At 41.6% G+C, this 24,446-nt stretch overlaps 1 protein-coding gene across 4 annotated transcripts; it reads right to left on the reverse strand.

Moving 5' to 3' along the window:
- Positions 1-1,841: 1,841 nt before the first annotated feature.
- On the reverse strand, positions 1,842-23,800 carry MKNK1 (MAPK interacting serine/threonine kinase 1). Of its 4 annotated transcripts, XM_051795947.1 has the most exons (14): positions 23,475-23,794; positions 20,848-20,952; positions 20,530-20,591; positions 17,469-17,567; positions 16,534-16,631; positions 14,992-15,071; positions 13,475-13,548; positions 10,834-10,938; positions 7,817-7,872; positions 7,166-7,261; positions 6,012-6,206; positions 5,264-5,428; positions 4,605-4,648; positions 1,842-3,688 (listed from the first exon to the last, which is right to left on the reverse strand). In XM_051795947.1, exons 4-14 carry the CDS (start codon positions 17,563-17,565, stop codon positions 3,460-3,462), a joined length of 1,239 nt encoding a protein of 412 aa, XP_051651907.1. In that variant the 5' UTR covers positions 17,566-17,567; positions 20,530-20,591; positions 20,848-20,952; positions 23,475-23,794; the 3' UTR covers positions 1,842-3,459. The 4 variants fall into 4 exon arrangements, with proteins under 4 accessions (XP_051651907.1, XP_051651915.1, XP_051651897.1 ...); XM_051795955.1 differs by lacking the exon at positions 20,530-20,591 and having other exon boundaries at positions 4,605-4,645; positions 23,475-23,800; XM_051795937.1 differs by lacking the exon at positions 20,530-20,591 and having other exon boundaries at positions 17,469-17,715.
- Positions 23,801-24,446: the final 646 nt, after the last annotated feature.

The raw sequence follows: 24,446 nt of genomic DNA on the forward strand, positions 1-24,446 counted from the left end.
TTCCAAATTAGGTCTTCTGGGAATAACACACCTGAGGAAAGCTGAATTCTCATTGAAAGTTAAAGATCAGATGGGATATAGGCACCTCTTAGACCATCAGCTCAATCTGACTTCTCATTTTTCAGTCAAAGAAAGATCTAAGACCTGCCTCCCCGAAACATCACTCTTGTACCACTGCTATAAAGTCTGCGGTGCTCTCTGCTACCTCTCTTGCCCAGGAGGAAGGAAAAGCAGATCCTTTTAAAGCACACTTCAAACAAAAGCATTTGATGTGAATGTAGCAGATTTCCTTTGAAAGAAAGTTGAGTACAACTAAAAGACCTGCCACCTGGTTTGAGATTCCTGCTCTGTTCAGGTTTCACTCAAGCCATAAGCTGTACAGGGCACTGGGGAGTGCTGCATCCCACCTCTCCAGCTAAACAACCTTCCCCACCCAAACCCCATCATAAAACTCTCAGCCACAGACCTCCAAAGAAACAAGAAAACTGCTCTGCAAGAGGGAGTCTAAACTAGACTACACATGAGAGCAGAACAATTGGCTTAAGGCAATGCCTCCTCCCTGTGTGGGAAGGTTTTCTCAGTTCCCAGCGTTGTGCAGCTCTGGCAAAACTACCGCTACCCACTGCTTGCCTCCATCTGTGCCAGAGGTTATTGCCCTGCAGAAGGAAAAGCACGTCCAGATTTTAGATCTTTAGCCAAGTCTGACATCGTAGCTTCAAGTCCTGAACAGATGAGTTTGCAAGGATGTACCAGTGGGGAGTGAGGATGCTCTAATACAGACAGTGTGGGGAGGCAGCTGCTGGCAGCTGAGAGCAGCACAAGGGGCAGATGTGGCCCTGAGTCCTCAGCTAAAAGGTTTGTCAGAACCATCAGGCAAAGTTTAACTATTTAGTGCAAGTCCTGCTGGGCACCTCCAGCTTCACACCATTTCTCAAAATCCTTTGCACTGTACCCATCCAACAGCTGAAGTGTTCTCATGCAGGAGGAGGCTGCAAGCCCAGAGCACTTGCTCACCTAGACTGCACCTCCCTCTGCTGAAGGCAATGGCATGAACATCCCTGAACTGAGGTTTTCTTTGGACATTTCACTCTCTCCTCCCATGGTCAGTTTTGAAAGGGGAAAGCAAATCTGGCTAGCAAGCCAGCTTCCTCCTCACTGTGGAGGACACATATATTGGATTCACTTTCCATGTTGGACTGTGGGGAGAGGGACAGGAAAGGACTGACTGTCTGGACCAACAGCTCACCCAGGAATACAGGAACACCAGCAGCTTCAGTCTTTGGTCCTTAACTTGTTCCCTGGGGCTACTTCTACCACCAATGAGAGGTAGTAGGCACAGAGCAGAGTCTGCAAAGGAGCACTTACCAGTGCTTGAATAAACCCACAAGACACTGACATCCCTGGGCAAGCAGTCCCTTTTTCCCACTTCCATGCTAATGGTGCTGCTGAGACTTCTGCAGTCTCAAAGGCTTCAGGCCTCCATCCAAGAGTACTTTGCATCGTACCACTGCTCCTGGCCAAGCTTCAGGATTTTTGCTCCATGCAGAAATCAAAGGGAAGAACATGAAATGTAACAGTGCAGATAAGTTCCTGAACTCAGTTAGCTCATCTCTTTTGAAGGTAAAAAGGATCACAGGTTCCCTTTCAGCCCCCTCCATGCAGTCACAGCTTCATTTTACCATCGGAGACCAGAGACTGACAAATCAATAGAAGAGGGAGGTATGATTAGTCTTCAGAGACTTAAATTGTCTTAAATCCAATGTCACACAGAGAAATAATTACCTTTTTTTCTGTGGAACCAAAAATTAAGAGGAAAAAACCACACGAAACTGCCAAATGTGTTAAATACATAACTTAGAGCATTTTAATAAAAAAAGCAAAATACATTTCATAATTTTTCGACTGGCACAATGTATAAAAACTTTTAAATAACAACGTTAATATTAGTCACAAAATACAGCCTGTTGTATAAAAATAGCCATATGCACACTGATAAAAGATAATGTAAAACCACTCTGAATAGGCCATGCAAAGACATTCAGCTTTGACCTTTCAATTTCCAAGTGCTTGTTGCATCTGCTACTTTATTCCTTCTCATTCTGCTTGGGGGGGGTTTGTGCTGGCACCTGGGAGCCTCCTCCTCACCTCTCTGCACAAAAAGCCCTGGCAAAGGGTTTCAGAAAGGGCTGGCAAGTTAAGGTGCATCATGTCGGGCATCTTAGTGGCCCAGTTTTCACAGCTTATGTTTTAGAAAGTGCTCAACATCCACATCCTTCTCCATGGACACCTCCCCTTGGTCACTCAAAATCTTCAGCTTTTCAGCCAGAACCCTTCCAAATTGTTCCTGACTCCCAGTGCACCACAGTCCTAAAACTGGGAGCACAAATCCAGACACCCAGCCTGAGATCACTGCAGGAAGCAGAACGCAACGGCTGCAGCAACGTTTTTGTACAGATGTACCACTGCATTTGGCATTTCTAAATTATTCACACACCAAAATTCACTGAACTCTGTCCATTCACATTAGGAAGCCCAGGCAGGACACATAAAAGGTCACCAAGAAATACAAGTTTACAGAAAGGAAAGTATAACTTAGGATAGCCTTAATATAATAAAACCCCACATGAATATTAAAAAACCCACCTAATAGTAAATGTAAACTGTTACATAAACAGTCTGTTATACTGTGGTTATCAGAATTAAGAATGTAACTGTTTGACGGGGACATAATGAACAACAAACCCCAGAAAATGAAAAAAGAGATGATATGGAGCACATTTTAGTTAAGAGCAAAGAGATAGATAAAAACCCCACTCCTCCCAGTTTTCACTCCACATGCTGACACACAGTCAATCAACAACATAAAAAACTACTCCGTCTTCTTCATCTCTAGAAGCCTGAGCAATCCTTGCATCTTTACAGTATCATACTCATGCAATTTAAGCCCAGTAAAGGTAATGCAGACAGAGATCCACCTGGTCACCACCTTCGTTTCCTGAGTCTACAGAAAGAGAGAGGGGCACTGTTGGTTGAAAACAGTCCCTGCTGCTGACAGGAACAGCAGCACCTTCAGGATGTGCCATCAAGGAGAGCAGCCATTGGCAGGGAGAGGCTTGATGCTCTGCTAGGCAAAGCATTTTATTTCCTGATGTTTTCAAGTTTGCATTTTAAAGTGTGCTCTTCTAAGAAGAAAATGAGGAAAACTTAGTCATTTATCACCTCAGATAATACAGCAGCAAACCCATCTTCTGCAGTTTAAAAAGATCAGTTAAATTATCTTAATGCACTAAATCTGACAGGCAAAAAACATTCCCATAAAAAGCTGTCCCCTTAAAGTTACAAGTCACACCACAAGAGCGAGCTTCTAATCAAAGTGTCAGGAGCGGAGAAGCTTTTACCAACGCTGAAAATCCAAATAAGAACACAGACTGATCTTGCCCTCTGCAGCAGGAGAGGAGTTCAGAAGGCTTTATGAGGAACTGGCTGGAAGTCACTGTTTTTGGTGGCGTGTGCCATTGCCCTGCGCTTGGCGAGGCGGGACTTGGAGGGAGGGGAGAGTTTCATGGAGCACACGGCGTGGGTGACGCCGTCCTGCTCCGCGCTGAGCTCGCTCTCGTGCTGAGACAGCTGGCGGTTCAGGGCTATGGCCTCTGCAGCAAAGAGGGTCAGGTCTTTTGTGCTGCTGTTCCTGCCAAGGGAAAAGGAGGAAGCAGTTACAGCACAGGCCCAAGTCACTTCACCTGGTTACTCTCACACCAGAATAGCCGTTTCCCAGCAGGTTTGTTTCTCCTGTGGAAACATCGAACACAGCAGGCAAAATGACCACTTAATATTTGCATCTATCCTCACTGAGAGGAACAGCAATACAAGACAAACACTCTGGGGTTTTGGAAACAGCCACAGTTCCAGTCCTCCTTCTGCCAAGGACTTCCAATGTAAAACCCAGGAAGCCACCTGAGATGTCGTGATTAATTTCTATGTGTTATCCAAGGATGGGCTTATGGGGCAACACTGTTGTCATTCTTCAGAGGACTGCAGGACCACTACAACTACACCTGTGGCTTGAGGAAATACATTTCTGACGGGAAGAACCACCTAGAATCACAAATGGCAGACATTGAAATAGAGATGTGTGACTCAGGCTCCCTGGCAAACAGAATCTGCCATCAAATCACTTCAAATGAGGCTTGTCCTGCTCACAGTTATGGATGCTGTGATTACCACCAAGTACAATGAAAGTCGGATCCAAGTCTGTTTATGATGGTTATTCACCCATCAGAAAGTCTCTTTGGATAACACACGCCTTTATGCCTTTTTCTCCCCCTCCTGGGCAGCAAACTGCCAAAAGCATCATTATTTCCTGTCTAAGATTCACACTGCACTGCAGGAATCCCCTCTAATGCTTTCCCCACAAACAAGCAAGATTAGATCATAAAGAAAATTCCGAGCTTCAATATTTCTGATGCTCTTAACAAAATTACTGCTGCACATTTGGGAAGTTCCATTCTCAATCAGGGATATTAACCCCCGATTTGTCAACTCCTAGCTCTCATCCATTCTTTCAGTAATTATTCCTGACCAAATTTACAGAAAATGAATCTCACCTTTGAAGAACTTGTGGGGTAGGCAATCCCCTTTCAGGAGCCTGCTAGAAGAAGCAGTTAAGAAAAGTTACTTACATATTAGAAAGCTTTCCCAAGAGAGTGACAAATCAGGTAATTCCCCAAATCTTTACAACTAACAGATATTGCACATAAATTAATTTACCATGGGCTTACAAATCCCTGTTTGTTTAAAAAACGTATTTCATAATCTGTTTCCCCTCACAAGATGATTTCACAGCTTGCAGGTACAAGACTACAGCTTTAGAAGCCCTCCAGAGGGTCTATTCCTTCTTTCCTGAACAGGAAACTGAAGCAAAAGAGGACACTGCTGTTCTTATAAAACTGTATCTACCAGCATTCTGCATTCCTGTATTAAAGAGTAACATAATAATCTGTGTACTGCAAAGCTTGGTATTCACAAGAAATCCATTTAAAATGCACAAAGCAATAATTAAGAAAACCCAAACCAAACACTTAAAGGTTGACAGACTCAACCAAATATTTGCCACATGGAAAGAATAAAGCCGCTGTGTATCATTTAATTAATCAAGATACAAGCACTAAAACACACAATGGATCTATTAGAAGTTCAGAGAACAGCTTGTTTGTCACTTTGCAAGAAGAATAACACTTAAAATAAGATGAAGGGGAATACGTACTCCTTGAACCCACGAATGTTGCAAGACTTGAGCAGCACTAAGTCGTTCTTTGGCATCACAAACCAGCAGCTTTGAGATGAGATCTTTGGCCTCAGAGGATATATGCGACCAGTCCTTGTCAGGAAATTCATACTTGCCTTCCTGGATGCTCTCAAAAAGCTTGTTCTAGTGATGGAAAATTTTTTTTAATTGAAATACAACGTAACCAGAAGACTCCTCAGATGGAGGGTGCAAACTGAAACCATCGTCTCCTTATGGAGGCAATGGAGAGCGACAGGCAGCTCCACAATGATTCAGAGCATCCTAAGATGGACACAATACACTGTGTGCTGAAAACACCTTCCCCCTCCTGATCTCCCTCATAAGAGGGCAACTGAAGTACTCAGGTTTTAGAAAGAATAAGTTCAGGCCCTGCATGCTGACTCTCCTGGGGCTCAACCTTCATCAACCATAAACCAGATCAAGGATTACAGAACACAGGAGGGTTGCAGGGTGGGGGAGAGGATGAGGAGAAGCTCTGAGATCTCACAACAGGAGGAAAGAGAGGCAGTTGCCCGACTTTACTTTGGAAAATGACATCCCTCAGCTTCTATATTACCACCCTCACTTGTCAGTGACAGATCACGTCCCAGATAACTGCCTGGGTCACAGACACAGCTCTCCATTGCTGCCGTTATGGCAAGTCTTACACCCTATGCTCACAGGCAAACTCTGCTCTCCCCACATGCCCAGGACATGCACATTTCACCTGGCAAACTCTGCAGACTTCTCCTCTGTCCCAGCCACAGTCTGTGCCGCAGTTGCCCACAAAAGGGGGGTAACCACTGAGCATGATGTACAGGATCACTCCCAGGCTCCACAGATCACACCGCTTATCATAGAACGTGGCCTCCTCCATGAACACTTCCACCACTTCAGGTGCCATGTATTCTGCAGACCCACACTAGGAAACCGAATTCAAGCAACTTTTCAAAGGGAGGGTCACATCGAAACAAGACTCAGGTTTATCATTCTCTCTTTATTCCAACTGGACTGGTCTAAAAGCAGAATCAGTCATCAGAGACTACTGAAGTTTACTGCTACCTTTCACTGCTGGTCTGATTTTGTTAAGCCAAGTCCCAGTTGATGCATTCCTGCTAAGGAGTTGCCAAGAGCTTTGAAACATTTTGTGAGCACAGGAAAAAATTAACACATTTCAGGTGCAAATGTGTTTGCAGAGACCTAACAGAAGGCAAAGGAGTTCCTACTGTTCTTTAGCAGCATCATTACCTGTTCCATATGACTAGGATCCTCTAATACAAGGTCAAAATATTAATTTACATCTTTCAGGTTTTTAGATCTTCTCCATTAGTTATCAGAATTTCCAGAAAGTAAACAAGTGTATCACGGGCAGTGATTTCTGTAAGACTCCTGAACACTGTCAGATTTTTCTTTCACAGTAATGATAAAAGCATAGGACTGTAGTTTTTCAAACTAAAGTGTATTATAAAGGCACACACTGATTATAGAGCTTGCATTCCCCTTAGCTCATGGGTCTGAGCTACAGAACCCAAACATGGGGAAATGAACACAAACCTAGGGTTCAAACTCTGTCCATAAGCACACAAAAAGTGTGCATGAAAAGCTTCCTCATTTGATTGTGTAAGGGATGAGCAGGACCAACGTGTCCCTTGTTGGCCAACAGGAGAATTAATAAGGTGAGCTCCTGTGCTTCTGTATATTTGTTCTATGACTGGGAAAGCAAGACAGTATTTATCACATGTACACACTCACTTGAAATGAACTATCTACCACTGGGTGTAGTGGCAGTAAGCCCTTTGGAAGCTCTCCTCTGGAGGTAAGAAAAATTGGTTTATTGTAGAACAAAACCAAAAAAGCACAAAGCCACAGCAGGCCTCTCACCGGCGTTGTTAATTCAGGAGTAGTTATTGGAGTACATGCACTGTTCAGCTTCACCCCACTACCAAGATCGAAGTCACATATTTTTACTGGTGATATCTAAAAGACAAAACAATAACAGGTCAGGAAGACTGTTATTAATGCAATATATATGAATATCCCATGTAGAAAGTGGAAGATCCTAGGACAGAACACAAGTATCTAATGAAACCCAGTCTCTCACAGCTATCTTCCACTCATTCCATTCACCTCCTCTGCCCACACTGCCAGCATCTGATCCTGCTGCATTATTTTTTTATTTGGTTAGGCAAGTGCCAGTACACACCAGGGCACTTTGGGAACTGGTCAAATAATGTGACCAGCTGCCCTGCAAATGTTGCTTGTCCATGTGGGCAGTGGCTCAGAACAGATGAGGTGATATGCTGTAATTGCCATGACCCCTCTAAGGCCAGTTGGCTTTTTATCTCTCAGCCAGATGTTGACATTTTCACAGCTCAAAGAAGAATTTAGTCTCTTTTAAGCTTCAGTTCTGTTACATTTCGTTGACGTTCAATAATGAGTTCGAAAGTTTTCAAGAAGAGAAAGACACAAGGACTGTTTTTGGAAACCAAGTTAAAAAAAACACAGCAGAAGGTTAAGAGACCAGAGCAGCACCTTTTCTGGAGATTCACACAGGATGTTTTCAGGCTTCAGGTCCCTGTGAGCAATACCTAAACAGAGAGTACAAATGTATATCAGAGAGGATACTCTGCTGTTTTATTTCTCACAACTTCTCTTTACTAGAAGGTGGCCTGGGAAGTATTCTAGGTCTGAGCATGCTACACACACCTGCCCTCTTAAATATAATAATTTAATTGTATCTGTTAAAAGTCACTGTTGTATCCTGCTATACCTTTATCATACTTAACTGCACATGAGAGTCTGTCAAGCAAATAAGAACCTGCTAACACTGGAACTTCTTGGCTTAGCCCAAATTAATTATGTTAATTAAAACCAGATTATTAAGATGACTAACCTGTAGGAAAGTTTACTTGTTTACACAGTTTAATCAAAAGATTTTTGTGCCTTTTACATTAAAGTCCTTCTTTCCAGATGGATCAACTGGTGGTTTGCTGAACTCCTACCAGCACAGACAATATTTGAGACATTTTGCCCCACAAAAAAACCCCCCGAGTTCCCAGATGAAAATATCCCTTTGACATACACACTCACTGCTGAAGGAAAAGAAAAATTAAAGGTTCAGTTGGAGATGAAGAAGAAAAGCTAAAAGTAAACAACCAAAGGGCCTCCTCATTCATCTGCTATCAGAATAGGCAAACCTAAGAGGGAAGCACAAAGTTATCCATGTAATTCACATGCAAAGGTGGTTCTGTGTTGTCAAAGCAGTTCTTCAAATGCCTAAACACACAATTTCTGGTAGTTCTCCATTTAAGTGGAAGGTAGAAAATGAGAGGCAAAAAAAATCAAATCAAATGAGCAACTTGGCTGTAATTTAACTGCACTCTAGCCTTGATTTAAAAAATTACACTCCAAGCACACCTCATACTACTTCAGAGTACGAGAAAGAAAATCTCATCAAACTCTAGGTGAGGGAGTTCTTAATGTCTTTTCTTGAGCACAGTCCACAAGACATGACTTCAAACATAACAGGAAAGGAATTGGAGCGTTCCTAATGACGCAGCTCACGTTGCTCCGGCACAGAAGACGGCAAAATGAATCCATCAAGATGGCCTGTGCTGACATTTACAGCAACAAGGCTGACAAAACTCCCCAACAGTTGGCTTGGCTTGCCAAAAACATCTTTTTGTATCGTTGTGTGAATTCAAATGCCCGATTATGTAACATTTTATTTCGCTGCTGCACGCAGCACTGAGAAAACAACTGCCTTCAAACACTCCTCCAGCGGATTATTAGCAATAAAGCACACACGTCCCAAGTGGGTGTAAGGCAGCATTATCATCCAGCTGAGTTTTAAACTACCCCTGGCAAAAGAATTAGTTGTCCTCGCTCAATTTTTTTTTTTTTAAAGCATTTAGCTGTAGCACTTCACCATTAAGCTGTGCAATAAAGCTGCTTTAATTTCCTGTTTACTTCAGTGTTCTGTGTGCTACTTACTAATTATTTTAATGTCACACGGAAGAACCATAACGAGAACAAGAAAATGAAAGGGGACGTTGCTGTAGCCCATTCTGCAAGCCATGTCCCCTCTGCCCCACTTCACAGCAAAAAACAAGAAGGCAGATTGCTGCTCTACAGCCATTTTAATGAATCACTCTTGTCTTGTCTGGGGAAAGGGGAATTAAAACTAAAACCTGAGAGAGAACTACAGAAAGGTATTAGCTGAGTCAATGTTAAACTTCCTTGAACAGGGTACCTGGACTTTCAGCTATTAAGAAACCCTAACACATCCAATAAGAATTTCTCTATAGGTTCAGCCTAAGTTTGATGTTCCTTATCTGCCCCATATCTCAAAGTCAAAATCTTCTAAACAGAGGTATTCAAAGAGTACCTTCTCTGAAGATTTAAAGCTGAGTTATCACATAGACAGGCTATGAAGATTACCAAAAATCTTAGTCCAAACTAAGGTTGATTTCACATTCAAACTAACTTCTCCTAACAGTCACAACATGTGACAAGATCCATATTTCTCAGGTTTACCACTTTATTCCCTATGCATTGCTACACTTTTCTTCTAAATGGGTTCAACCTGCTGAGGTACCAGTGCTGTGATTCCAACTTAGCACATAAGCAGTCCTGTGACATACAAGCACAGACTGCAACTGAACATTCATGGAACTGGGGCCAGTATTAAATAACTTAGGCAGCAAATGCAGATCTGCTGAGATCTACCTGTCTAATCAGAATGGCAAAATACAGGAGGAGAAAAAAAATGTATCAAAACAAATAGCCAATAAACATAGTCTCCAACTACATGCCATTCTACTCAGAGGGAGTCACTGTGACATTAAGTGAAGCTGCAAGGCCAAATAATCATGACATAGGAAAGGCTTCAAAGGGATCCATCACACCGAACACAAACATATACTCTGGGATGACCATAACACACAGGAATTTTGAAATGAAACAAAAGTACTCTCAAGTAGAAAAAGCAGGAGGAAAACACTTTAACATGAAAAAACCTTCTACAAACAGAATTGCTTTTAAATCTAAGCAAATTCCAAACGAAATGAGGACAGCTTCAAACAAGGACTATGGGGTTCACTGTAGGTCTCTCAATTTAACAGTGGGGGGGTCTAAATGTGGAGACCAAAAGCTACTGTAAACAAATGGGTCTTGTAACCAGCAGAAGGTCTGAATAAATACAGCAAAGTATCTCTGTAAACCTGAAAGAGGAGGAAATTAAAAAGAACATTAGCTCCCTTTTGAATAACCTTTACATGGTGGCTTAGGTTACAAGAACAAGCAAACAAACTCAACCCTAATATTAATTCTCCCTGGATGCTGATTTAACTTTTCTTTTTGAAAAGCCTATACCATCCTAACACAGGCAATTACTTAAAATACCACATTATGAAAATAATATTATAGAGTAAAACAGCTTAAGTCATCTGGCATTGCTGCTAGCAAAGGCTGACTACTTACAGGTAAATGTGCTTCATAACCTAAGTGTACAATACCAACTAGTAAGGAGGGAGGCAGCCTCCTCTTACCTTTTGTATGAAGAAAATCCAGAGCAGAGGCAATGTCTCTCACCACTTTGCTGGCTTCTCGCTCGTTGAAGTGCTTCCTCTTCTGTATATGGGCCAGGATTGAACCTGTCAGAGCAACAGGTGAATGGGAAAACCTCAGCATGAATCCTGAACTAGTTCCAAGTATCACAGAGCCATAACCTCATTTCTCATATTTTGTAACAGCCTTTCGCAGCAGGCAACTTCTGAGGACCAAACAGGGGAATGACTAAGAAGAAAAAGGTCCAACTGAGCAGCTTCAACACTTAAGTGTGCTAGAACACAATTTTGAAACAGTGTGGCTCTCTAGTAGAAGCACAGCATGAGAGGTAATCATTTTTTACTGCCCCAGCACATGACTGGTCTGTTTTCCACACACTGGGACAGTAGAGACTTGCCAATAGTCCTAGTAAAACTCAAACATCAGCTAAGGAGGTACATGAGCACTTCAGCAAAACCCAACCTACCCCAGGTCACGGGTGGCCATGCTCAGTCAAACTCTCCTCATTTTGTCACCATTGAAACCCTGCCCTGAAAGTCAAGTACACACATTTTGTGCCTCAACAGCATCAAACTAAAAAGAGATTCAGCCTTTAAATACACATTCAAATTTCCCACTGACATCAAGGCAAGGCTCACACACTGACTTAAGGGAAAATTTGCCCAAGGATATGAAATCTGACAAAGGACATCTCTAATTGGAACACAGTGAAGGGCTGGTAGCTTGCAGGCAGAGCCCCACTGGTGTCTCTTTAACAAAGAATAAAGGGAGGTTTGATTCCTTATCTGCCTTAAGTGAATTCATTCAATCTTCTCAAAAGATTAAAAATGTCTTTAAAAAACTGATTATGTGTAGCCCACAGAGATCCAAGACCCCTAAATAGCCTTACTACTGCCTTTCATTTTCTTACTGAGAGAGGTATTTTGTAAAAGCAATCAGGCAGAGAAATTCAAGAAGTAACTGCCACTTATTATTAGCCCCAGTACATGAAACATTTTCTCTCTCAGGTGATTTCATTTTTATTCTTGGGTTCTAGATGTGGAAGAAAATATCCCATTGGGTAATTCCTATTCTTATAACATCAATGCTACTGCCACTCCTCCTCAGCAAGGATTCAGAAAGGAAAAGGAAAGACAGTCAAAAAGAAGAGAGATGACTACTGTGTCAGATGGGCGGAGGAAGGCCCCTTTACATCTGGTTATTAGATTTCAAATATAAAAAGTTTCCCTTGCCAAAAAAACCCACTTTCTTTTTTGCTAAAGATTTCTTAAAGTACAGACTTCAAAGGGTTTTTCTGGTACAGTTGTTCTTTGAACCTTTAGAAAGCAGTAACAGTTTTTCAATGTTTCCATCCCTGTGGAAAAGACCCCACACTTTGCAGGAAACAATCCTGAGCCACCTGAAGTGCTCATTTCACTCAGCAGGTTTATTTCAAATTACCTTTGTGAATAGACCTGATGTCCAAACTCTCTCAGATAAGAATTATATCAATATCAATGGAAACATATTCTACTGACTTTATATTCAGCCCACATAGAGAATTCTCACAAAGAAAGAATAGCAGGGCACTCCTGCCACGGTTGTTCCCACCTCTCCAGCATTCAGAGAAAACATTACATAGCACTTCCCAAAACACATTTTAGAGGGAAAAAAAGGGGGGGGAACACTTTAAAGTCATACAAGTTCAGTATAATCAGCTGGATTTTAACTCTTTCAGTTATAAAATGCTGTCAGACAAGGACATTAAAGGGATTCTGCATATCATAGAGAACTGAACTCAGATAAAAGCAGAGCAGAACTCCTTCGGTTACCAAAGCTACAGGAAGGCAAAGTTGAAAATGAAAAGCCCAAATTATGCTCTAACACTGTAAGTAACACCAGTCTTACTCCTTTAAAAACAGTTCTCCATCTATGCAGAAAGAATTTTTATTTGTTGCACAGTTTGCTACTGAAAACCTTCTTGACCAGAGACAATAGACGATGTTCTCAGGACAGAACTGCACTCCTTTAGAAGCTCTGTTTTTCTTTGAAGGGTTGGCCATGCTTAACTCATGGTCTTGCACAGCCATGCAATTAGTGGGTACTGTAATTATACTCAATGCAGACAAATGTGAGAAAGTCCATGAAGTGCTTGATGCAGGTTTCTCATTCCCCAGGTGAGTGTTAAGTGCTGGAGCTCAGTGACCACTCTTGCTCAGGTGATGGGCCCTCAAACACCCACAAGCACAATTACAGCAACCCCAGGGAGGAGCAAGATGATTTTCCTAACAGTGCTCCACGAGTTTCAGCAAAAGGAGTCAATTCTACATGAAGGGAAAATGCATAATACCTGACATACTATGTGTCTCCCCTTGCCTGAAGGGTCTGGTACCTACTAACCATATTTCAAACCTTCCACTTTACCAGAGCTGACATTTCCATCACTTAACTACAGAAAGGGATTGCAAATGCATGACCAGACCCATCAATATTCAAGAGTAACCACACTTTGAGCTTCGTATAATGTTTCCTCTACTTCTTGTCTTCAAATTCTCAAGCATTTTAAAAAAAGCTCTTTACTTGCTTCTCTAAAACACTGAGACAAACAGGACTAAAATGATTCAATGAACAAAGGCACAGTACCTCCTCGCAGCTTCTCAAAGACAAGGTAGTATCTTGTGTCATCTTCAAAAAATTCTATTAACTCCAAAATGTTCCTTGAAAAAAAAAAGAAACAACAACAAAAAAAAGGGAAATAGAAGAAACAAGCAGTGAGTGCACACACAGAAATAAAGAGTTTCAGCATGGATAATTAGGAAGTGCCAGAAGTAATCAAAAATAAAAGTTCTAGTTAAACAAGTTGCTTTGGTTGCCCACGGCATTAAAACCACATTTCCAACTCACACTGAAATTTAAGTGCAGGAAACAGGCCAAACACCAAAATCAGACAGGATTGTGAGATTCTGCTGCTGCTCAATTGACAGGAAGATAATTGGTAATAGGTTGTATTTAATAATTTAAAACATTACATTTGTGTCGAAGGCAGTGATAAAAAAAATAAAAATTATATTGGCATTCTTTCTCTCTGGAAATCACAAAGCAAAACACACAGGGCTCAAAGGAGACAGGCATCTGCCAACAGGTTATTAAATCCAGCACCTTAGTTGCCATTTTTAGACTAACTCCTGTTCAGCTCACGTAAAGTCTTTGCAGCACAAACATCCCATGTTTCCTTGAGAATGTCAAACGTGTAAGTCAGAATTTTCTACACTTAATAGTACATACAAAACCCAAATTCTGCATGTGTTTTACATGAGCTTTACATCAGTTATGTAGTGGATAACCATATGCTCTTAACCTCACAAGAGAACAGACATAATCTGCTCCTCTACAGCCCAACAAAAACCCATGAGTTTGGTAAACAAGTTTGGTTTTAAATTATTTCTGTACGTTATGTTATGAATTTGTCAAAAAAGGCTCAATTAAGCTGCACAATTGTAATACAGATAACAGCTGTTGTATACATTCTAGATTAACAGCCACACCTAAAAGTAGCTTCAGAATTGGCTTAAACTCATCACAGAGCTCTCAGAGCACGCTGCCAGTGCCTGCACAGTTTTACCCACTCCTCAGACACGAGTAGCAGCTTTAAAGTTGCTTCATCCTGTGGCTACATGAAGTCAGCACACATCAAAATGAGAACCAAATTAGCTTTTGGCTGATCTAAGAGTTCCAGTGCAAAGGCAGAAAGGCTGACACAGAGAGAAGGATGAGCCACACATTAGGGAAAGGTATGGCAAGACCTCCTTTCAAAAGCAGCTGCTATCAGGTCAGCTTTTGCTGATGGTGAAATCGCAGGGGAGAGAGTCAAAATGTTAATTCCTCATTTGGACAAAAGCCACTCATCACTGAGACACATCCAGGCTACACTGACCTGGCTGCTAATTGAGTTATATAAATTTTAATCTGTAAATAGTTGCCCTAAATTCCACAGGTAAAAGAAGGGAAAATTCTTATTTTGAATAGGTCAAGTCTAAATTTCAATCGTTTTTAAGGAGACCACTGCAAAGGTTCTAACCACGCCACACATAAGAGGCTTAAAAATTAGAAAAAAAAATAATTAAGATACTTTAAAGAAACAAAGACAGAACTACACTTACTTGTTACCCTGACACTGGTATAGCGTTTCTATTTCACGAAAAACCCGACTCCGACTATGCCCAGCATTTTTTTCAATGATCTGTGAAAAGAGTTAAGATCTCATATTTGAAAAATGACTGCAGGAACTATGCATGTAGCTCTGGAATTAGGTAACTGCTCCAAGGTTTGGATCTCAGGTATGCCCACCAGAGATAAATAGTCCACTTTTGTTTGTTTAATTTCTCAACTGGTGTTTATTTACAGAGCAGGGTAGAGTCAGCAGAGCTCTGGAAGGCATTCGAATGACAAGAGAAATCGGGACAGGAAGAGAAGAAAGGAACTAAATTCACATGTTACACAGCCACTGACCAGTTACCACAAGCTTTTTCTTGCATCATTTTAACTCTGCAATGTGCAGAACAGGATATCCTTTTGAGTTCTAATAAAAATAGATTCGAGTCACATCAGACACTGAACAGCCAGAAAAGAAGAGATTTGTCATTATAAGCATTTAAGCAAAAGGTACCAAATTCACTACAAAACAAGAGTTTGGTTGATAGTGCAAACTTTATGGAGACCCAATAATAGAGCTAAATGTATTAAAGAAAACATACATTCAGTCTCAGAGCCCTTCAGAAGTCACCTTCCTTCACACAGTCCTCAGGCTGAAAGGGGACAAGAACGAGGGCTTTCCACAGAGGCCAAGACTGAATGATTGCTACGTAAACTGAAAGCTCGTGACATTACCACAAGTATCACCACCATCTACATCCAGTATCAGTGTCTTATTTTTACACCCTGACTTCTCTGGTGCAGAACAGGCAACCATTCACTGATACTTCATGGGACTTGGTATTTGATCACATCAAATTCAGAATGCAGTGGTTTGTTTATTTCAGACTTGCAACTTCAACAATTTTATGAAGTACAGACAAAATTATAGCATCTATAGAACCATACTTTTAAAGGCAATTAAAATGTTGTGCCTATGGTTTTTGAATAATATTGAACATAAAGCTTCCCTACTGCTATTATTTGTGTTTGTAATTAAATGGGGGACTCAGGATAACCACAAATCTGTAAGTGAGCCCCAACACTTAACAAAATGATATTACAGAAGACTCACCTCTATCTAAAATTAAGAGGCAGCTTTACATGAAGTAGTGGCAGTAACTGATGCTCTCTAAACTCAGAGCAGCACCAAAAAGCTTGCATTATTTGGTAGGCCATGCTGTACAATGACTCACCCTCTCCTTTCATAAGAAGAGATAAAGGTGGGACTAAAACCAAAGGAAAAAGGAAAGCTTGCCCTGAGATCACACATCACACAGTGATTTACTGTTTGTGACTTCTGTCTGCAGCTGTACAACAGTTCACTCTGGAGGCACAACACTTAAGATGACAGGTTATCTCAACAGTTATAAAAACAGGCTCATTTCAAGCATTAAAAATTTCCTAAAAGGTTTTGCTATTACCCACTCTGTTACAGGTTTTCACTGAGATATGAGGAGGGAGAAGACATGTTACAGACAGAAGTGATGCTGCTTTTACTCTGTACTTACTTTCACTGCATATTCCTTCCCTGTTTGGAGGCTGACAGCACCCTGAACTTTAGCATATGCTCCCTCACCAAGCAGCTCAGCAGTCAGCTTGTACAAGTCTGCCAAAGAAAGCCAGCAGAAAGGACACATTTCAGGGAATAATGTCAAGACAAGCTATTTATCTGATAAGCATCCTTCAGATTTATGCAGTATTAAAGTAGGTATGCCAGTCCTAACTATGCTTAATTTTTCACTTCCCTCTTTCAAATTCCAGAAAAATTAAAATTAAACTTCATTCCAGCATCAAAATTGCAAGTCTGTTCATACAAGAAACGTTTAATATCTCAGCAATTGCTAGGACCTCAGCCAGTTTCCCTGTCTTTATGTAAAACTCAGAAAGAATTTTTTTCAGGTGGAAAACATTTCATTCCTTGATCAGAAACATGCCTATCATACAAAATCTATTTGCAGAGATAGTGTTTTAAGTACAACTTAAATCTGAACATTTAAACCTAGAAGAATTTAAGGTTTAAACCTAGAGGGCTGCTACCAGCTTTATTTGCAATGTACCTGGACAATGCTACTTGCCCAGCAAGAAGTTTTATACTGATCAGTTTTGTCTAACTGAATTATATTTTACTTACAATGCATCACATTATTTGTGCTCACAACAATTCAATCATTTTGACATCGGCACTGTTCCTACCCATAAAACCCCACGCAAACAAACAAAAAAAACCCCAACAAACAAAACCACCCAAACCCACATCAAATTTCACCACTAAGAGGGAAAAAAAAAAAAAAAGAGACTGAAAGCCAGAAGATGGGGGATAAGGAAAAACAGAAGTGTCAGCTCAGAATGTTTGCCAAAAAGCAATGTTTAGCTAACAAAACTGAGGAAAATAGCAGAGGCAAAGCAGACCACTACAATTTAAAGCTTATAAATTGCCACCAACCTTCAAACTTCCCAGGGACGTGATCTGTGGCTCTGGTTCTTTTTTTCTTTTTCCTTTTCCCACTGTCTGTTATGGGGACAGGCTGACTGCTGACCATCTCTGGCAGAACATAGAGGTGACTTTAACAATCTATTACTTTAGGAGAAAAAGCACATGCTCTCGTGTGTTTATTTTCTTATCTATCCAAAAGTTTCTCTGCTTGTCTTCATCACAGGCTGACACCTCCCCTCTAAATATCAGAGGAAACCTAAAAAGACAATTTGGGTGCTAATTAATAGTTCTGGGGAGGTTTGACGAACTAATGTAAAACCAGGAGGAAACAACAATGCATCTGTACTGAAACCTCCTCTCCCAGCACAGTAAGACAAAGCACAGGAATAATCGCATCAACAACCACCACGAACTACCCACAACAGAACACATGCCCTGATACCAGACAGGATTTACAGCCCTCCCAAGGGCATTGGTCTCTGAGCTATTTTATGCTTTCAGAAATACATTTTTTTCTAATCAGCTTAAGAAAATGAGCCTTCAAAACAGCAGGAAGGTGTGGGGAGGTTTCAAACCACACAGAGAAAACACAACCACAGGAGTTAACAGGTCAGAGGAGCAATCTAGGTCAGTTCATGCTGCCAAATGGCCAGAAAGAAAACCATTTCTCACAGAACCATAATGTGCATTTCTAAACCACAGATCAGTGGATAATTTACACTCCAAAGCAAGCAGTGTTTATGGCATCTAGATAATTTTTTTCCCCCTACATTACTAGCTGCAGATACTACAAGAGCTTAGTCAGAGATAACAATTCACTGATGGAAGATAATAAAGCAAAAAAAAAAAACAAACCCCATATTGTTATTGAAGGCCTAAATAAAAACATTGCCATACACTTTGTATAGGTAACCAATCTCCAGAAAGGCTAAATGATTCCACACTACTCTCACACGAGCACTTCACCACACCAGTCACATCCTGCCAAGTTGGCCCTAAGAGTTTAAAAATCTCAGCTCTAAATCTTCAAGGCAGTAGCGAAGTGCTGCTAAGACATTTCACAGCCAGGAGGATTTCTGAGTGAATTCAGTATTAAAGATCTCATACTACAGAAAAAACAAAATCCTTAGAAATAGTGTAATTATGAGAACACTGGTAATGAAAGAAGAGCAAGCCCTAAAAACAAGAATGACAAAAACACTTCATCAATTCTCTTTTAAGAGACTGTGAACAGCAGGTTTTCCACCTTTCACTGTTTCTAAAGTGCTCTAAGTAAAACAGTAAAACACAGGAGAAACTTCATGGCAGAAAACATTACACAACAATCTACCAATCCATGAAATACTTTTTCTTTACTCTGTTGCATTTTTCTTGTCAATATCTGTCAGGAACAGCTACAGTGAGTGTCACTTGGAGCTCACATGCCAGAAAATTTAAGACAAACGTATTTTGAAAGTCCTTTCCCCTTGACAACAGTAAACCCTCATTTGCAAGTCTTAGGCAGAATGTGTTCAGAAATCATCATGATGGATGTCATATGTGACTTCTTAAACACAGTAATATAAAAGCACGTTTTCCCAACTTCTGAAGAAACAGCTTCTTTTTAACTCAAACTGACACACATATAGCTTCAAATTTTAACACAAAAAGAAGGCTAGCATTACAGAGCTCTCCTCTTTTTCAGTTCAGCCTGCCTTAGAAGTTATTCAGAACTGGGATTGAAATGACACATGAAGCTGCTCAGAGATAGGGCTGTTCTGCTTGAAGGAGCTGATGGATTTCCACAAGGTGTCAAACAAGTCATTTTAATGACCTGACTTTCTCCAAGTCACACCTTGACAGGTTCTATTCTATTTCAAGTATCACGGTTTCAGAGCTTGTAATAGACTAAAAATTAGCAAAAAACCAGCATGTGAATCCTGTGTCTTAGAACAGCTGACATATTTTTTCACAACTGACTCCTGCATTCTGCCAGTTGGCTATGATATTTACAGTCAGCTGTATAACAGCTCACTACATTATTTCAATTCTCTTTAGTCTGACTCAATTCCTGAATTACAGAGAACTGCTTCCCTGAAACCAGGAAGTTTACTACTCTTGCATACAGAAACCAAATTACTGAAAAGTTAATGTTTTTAACCTACAGTCTTGGCCAAATTTGCTATCTGACTAAAGATATGAAATGTCTGCTGTATTACATTTTTATTGTTCTGGTCTGCTACTTCACATCACTGTGTAGTTCACTTCTGCCAACACAGTTTTTCCTTTAAAGGTATCACAGCTTCCCTCTCATTACTCACTTTATTACAATGAACAAGTACTTAAGCAACAGCTGGCAGTACAAGAAAATGTCCTCAGCACAGCCAAACTCTTTAGAGATTTTTCAAGCTTTCAAAGAAATGCTTTTTTTTTTTCCATGACTGTATAACCAAAGAGTTTCTGGTGACACTGAAAGACACTGTGCCCCAACCATCCAAGCAATGCTGAGGTGCTTTGCACACTGCAGGAGTACTGCTGGTGACAAGGACGCTGTGGGCTCTGAAGCAGCTCACCCTGCCAGACAGAGAGCTCAGAGACTGGATGAACTGCTCTGGAGGGAAACGGCCCATGGGCACGAGAGGTCCAAGATGAATGTCTAACTGTTGTCACTTTACAAGCACTGAACACCTGCTCCCACCAAAACCACCTTGCCCACCCACTTTAAAATCCACTGTGGATGAGTTGCAGGGAGGTAGGAGAAGAACACTACTTGGTGTTCAGAGAAAACTACCAAAATCTTTGATAAAAAGCATTTCTTACATCCCTCTTGACCATAGCCATCAGACTGTTCTCCAAGAACTGACTGGCTGACTTGCAGTCTGACAAGAGCTGAAGAAAAAGGGAACTGTTCAAATTCTGATCTGTTCTTCTCCAGTCAGTTTAGGACTATTGCTCACAGTGTAACGCAACCCAGCAAAATCCACACTGTAAGCAAAAAGAGAACAAGTTTCTGTCTTAGCTGCAGTTTTGTTGAAGGCCTGAATTTTATTATCATCATTGTAACTCACTGTTGAGGCAATATTTAACATACACATTATTCAGAGGCTGTGTGGGAAGGCAGTTACTGCCTTTCCCTCTTGCTGGAAAGAAGACCTGCAAACAAAGCCAAGAGAAGAAGAAAAGGAACAATTACCACACGTTTCCATTCATCCAGACCTCAAATCATCTTTCATCTTGCTTCCTAACGCTCCAGATACACACATGCCAAAATCCACTACCCAGATGTGACTCCCCTCTCACTCTAACCTGCTTCCTAAAGGAAGCAAAAGTATATTTGGAAGACAAGCACACACGTACAGGAAGCACTTGGAGAACACAGTACAGGTGCCTTTTTCTATTAAGATGATACCTTGCTTGTGTGTCTGAATTCAATGGAAGAAAGCAGTTTAAGCAGAGTCTGGGTATTACCACCCACTTCAAAACTTGGTCTTGCCTGAGCCAGGTTGTTCTGCACCTGAAAAGAAACACAGCCACACATTCAGAAATCACATAAACATCATTATATACGCTCAGGTCTCAAGACATGGCAAGGACCTGTTGTGCTGGGCTTCACATGAGCACACAGCAGGGGCACACCCCTGCATTAAAGACCTTACAACTTTAAAGTATAGTGTTATTTCCAGCACTCCCCTAATTTCAACTGTCTTGCAAAAGCAGTGAAGGGATTTACTGTGTTCACTAGTTCCTGTTGTTGTACCATTGGAGAACCAAATGATTTTAGATATAAGTTACAGAATTACTCTTAATGGACAAGAATTATCATAGTCCTAACCCAGATCAACACTCTGCCAAGACAGAGCACAATGACTGCAGCCATAAAGGTATCAAGTGAAAGCATATCTTGAAATTGGTCTTAAAGGTATCCAAACAGGGTCCAACAGACTAGGAGCACGAGAAAGTATTTTCCACAGCTGAAATCAAACCCCTTGATTCCAAACACATGATCCTCACATTTCAAATGTAAAAATGCCTGCTCAGAACTCAAAAAAGTTAAGCCACTTTAAAGTTTCAGACATCCAGAGTTTGGGACAAAGAAGTAAAATGGAAATAGACTTCAGTCTAATTTTCCTCCCGACTCAGTGTCTTGCATTGTTCTTGGACCCTCCCTTCTCCATCAACACTTTGATTTCTGTAGATGTGGCTCATAATGAAACAGAACTCACTCATATTACAAAAACTGGCCAGTTGCAGGAAGCTCAGAACAACCCAAGCTACCTTTACTAAGTAACTACATAGTGATTGATTGTGCTTGTAAAAGTTACACATCAGGAGAGATACAATTTGAAGAGGACGAATGCCCAATTCTTTATGACAGTCCTGTGTCAAATCAAGAGACAGATTTTACACTTATTGTGTATTGCATTAAGTATATTGATTTCAAATGTAAGAAGTGAGTACCCTTACTTCACCTTTGCACTGCTTTGCCACAATTCATCCTTAGCTGTCAGAGTCACCTTCTCATCCCACCTAAATTAAAACTTTTAGTTTCATTTAAGCTGAATTCTCCATGAAGGGAGAGGAACTTAAAACCATTCCAACATCTTCTCAGTAATATACAGGAGCATCAGCATTTTAAAATGAACACCTGAAATTCTTCTCCATGATTACTACTAGGGAAGCAGGGAGAACATTAGTGGAGAGGAGAGCACACAGCACTCCCTTCCCTCTCCTGTAGGAGAAAACAGCATATTTTAACACACATGCTGTGCACATGAGATCTTCTCCTGAAGGCCTGCCTATATTTCCCCAGGCACACATGCCTTTCTTTAAAATCATTAGCTATCATTCAGAAAGAACTGTTATCATCCCCACTTAAAAGACAAGGGCAAACAACAGAAGTGTCCTGACCCAGCTATGAGTTAACAAGCAAGGGTAACAAATTAGAACTGAAGGTGGCTTAAAATCACCCTGTGATCTTTTTAATTGTCCTTGTTCAAGGACAACATGCCTCCAAGACAGCCACATGGATGAGAGGATATAACAGGGTGTATTTCACTGGGCTATCAAACAAATGAGTGGTGAGCCTTGTCAGGAACAACATGGAATAACAACTGATTATTGCATGAAAAACCATCTTCCACAGCCAGTAGAGTGAAACAGGATATTTAATGCTACTGACCACTGGCAGACAGTTCATAGTTAAGTTTCCAGCACAGTGCAGCAGGAACTTGGCAGCAAAATCATTTTAAACTCCATCACACATATTCCAAAGGAGAAAACTTCTTGCAATAGTAGTTTGACTGAAGTACTTAAAACTTCAACAACTCCCAGAGCACTTTTAAATTCAGGAGATACACAATTTAAGTTAAGTTCTGAGAGCCACTTACTAAACAGCAAGCTGCTTACTCTCTTCTATGTCTGACAACAATACCTCTTAGAAGACTGTCTCTCAATTAGCTCCTCTAACCCCACACAACTTCCTTGCTGGTCTAAACCAAAGAGAAAAACTTCTCAGAAGACAACTTTTAATTTCATACAGATGCAAGATAAGCATTTCCTGCTCTTGCTCCACACCCCATAAACGATCCCTCAGATAATCACATTTGTCACTGGGAAAAAAGCTACACAACATACACCCATATTAGCAAGCAGCCTTGTCTAGAGAAGTTAATCTAACTAAAGCGTTTGTGAAGTTTAAAGTACGACTGATTTTTCTTTGTTTTCCCTTCCTCTGGACTTTCAACTCTAAAATTAATAGTCATTAAACTCCACTGCATTGTCTCATTTGATGTCACATAAAATTTATACCAGTGTTTTAACATTTGTTACCAGGAAGGTACTGAAAGGTGAGAGAAAATTCCTCACGGCTGTAAACACCTTTTTGAAAGCATTAGGGACTACAGATAGAGCATTCATATCATGAAATAATGTCACAGAATCATTTTAGTTGGAAGACCTTTGAGATCACCATCAAGAAACTTTCAAGTGTCAAGGGCACCCAAACCTGGGAGGCTGCCAATGCCAAAAACCAAATACCTTTAGCAACAGAAGAGGTTCAGCTCTGCAAGTGTGTTCTGCCTTGCTTCCATCCAGCACCGGGAAGGTACGAAGAGGAGCTATGTTTTGGGTAGGAAAACAACAAAAAAAAAAAGTTATCAGAATATACACCAGTCTTTCTGAGCTCATTGTGAGACATAAAATCGCGCACGGTAAGGAGGCTTTTAGAAGCCGTAAGGCTCATAAGAGGGAAAACAAACAAACAAACAAAAAAAAAAAAAACAAAAAGAGAAACAAAACAAAACAAAAAAATCACAACAAACAACCCCGGCGGGTTATTTGTAAACAAACCCGACACCTCACAACCAAGTGCCAGCAGTGGCGGGGTTCTGGCTGCCGCGGGCACCGCTGATGCCAGCAGGGCTGTCCCTGCCTCAGAAGGTCACCCTGCCCAGGCTACCACACACCGCGAACTGCGCCCCACGCAGACCTCCCGTGTCCCCCGGGGGCTCACGCGTCTCGCTGTTTTATTACAGAACGAAAAACACGCGAACTAAAAGACTTCTCGGGGCGGTCACATCCAGGAGCGCGTCCCTGCACCCCTGCCCGCTCTCCTCCCTCTCCGGCGGAGAGCAGCTGCCGCAGCAGCGCACAGACTCGCCGCTCTTTATTTAAAAAAGCGCTGTGCGCGAAACGCGGCAGTTTAAACCTTCGGGGAATAACTAAATAACACTCGGGGAGAGCCCTCAGACCCGAAGCCGCCGGCCGGAGGGGGGGGCGCTGAGGTATTTCACCGCCCTCCAGCCGCCCCTACACCGGCACTGCCCCGGCAGCCTGGGCGAGCCCGGCGGCTCCTGCGGGCACAGAGCGCTCCGTTCGCTCGCTCCCCCCCCTGCCCTGCCCTCACCTCCGCGGCGGCCGCCGGGTCCCTCGGCGGGGCGGCGCCGCTCGCCCCCGCCCGGCGCGCGCGTGTGCTTGTGTGGGGAGCGGCGGGAGCGCGCGTGCGCGCGG

Source organism: Manacus candei, unplaced genomic scaffold (assembly GCF_025592945.1).
Source record: "Manacus candei isolate 608988 ecotype Guabito, Panama unplaced genomic scaffold, ASM2559294v1 h1tg000005l, whole genome shotgun sequence".
NCBI classification, from domain to species: Eukaryota; Metazoa; Chordata; class Aves; order Passeriformes; family Pipridae; genus Manacus; species Manacus candei.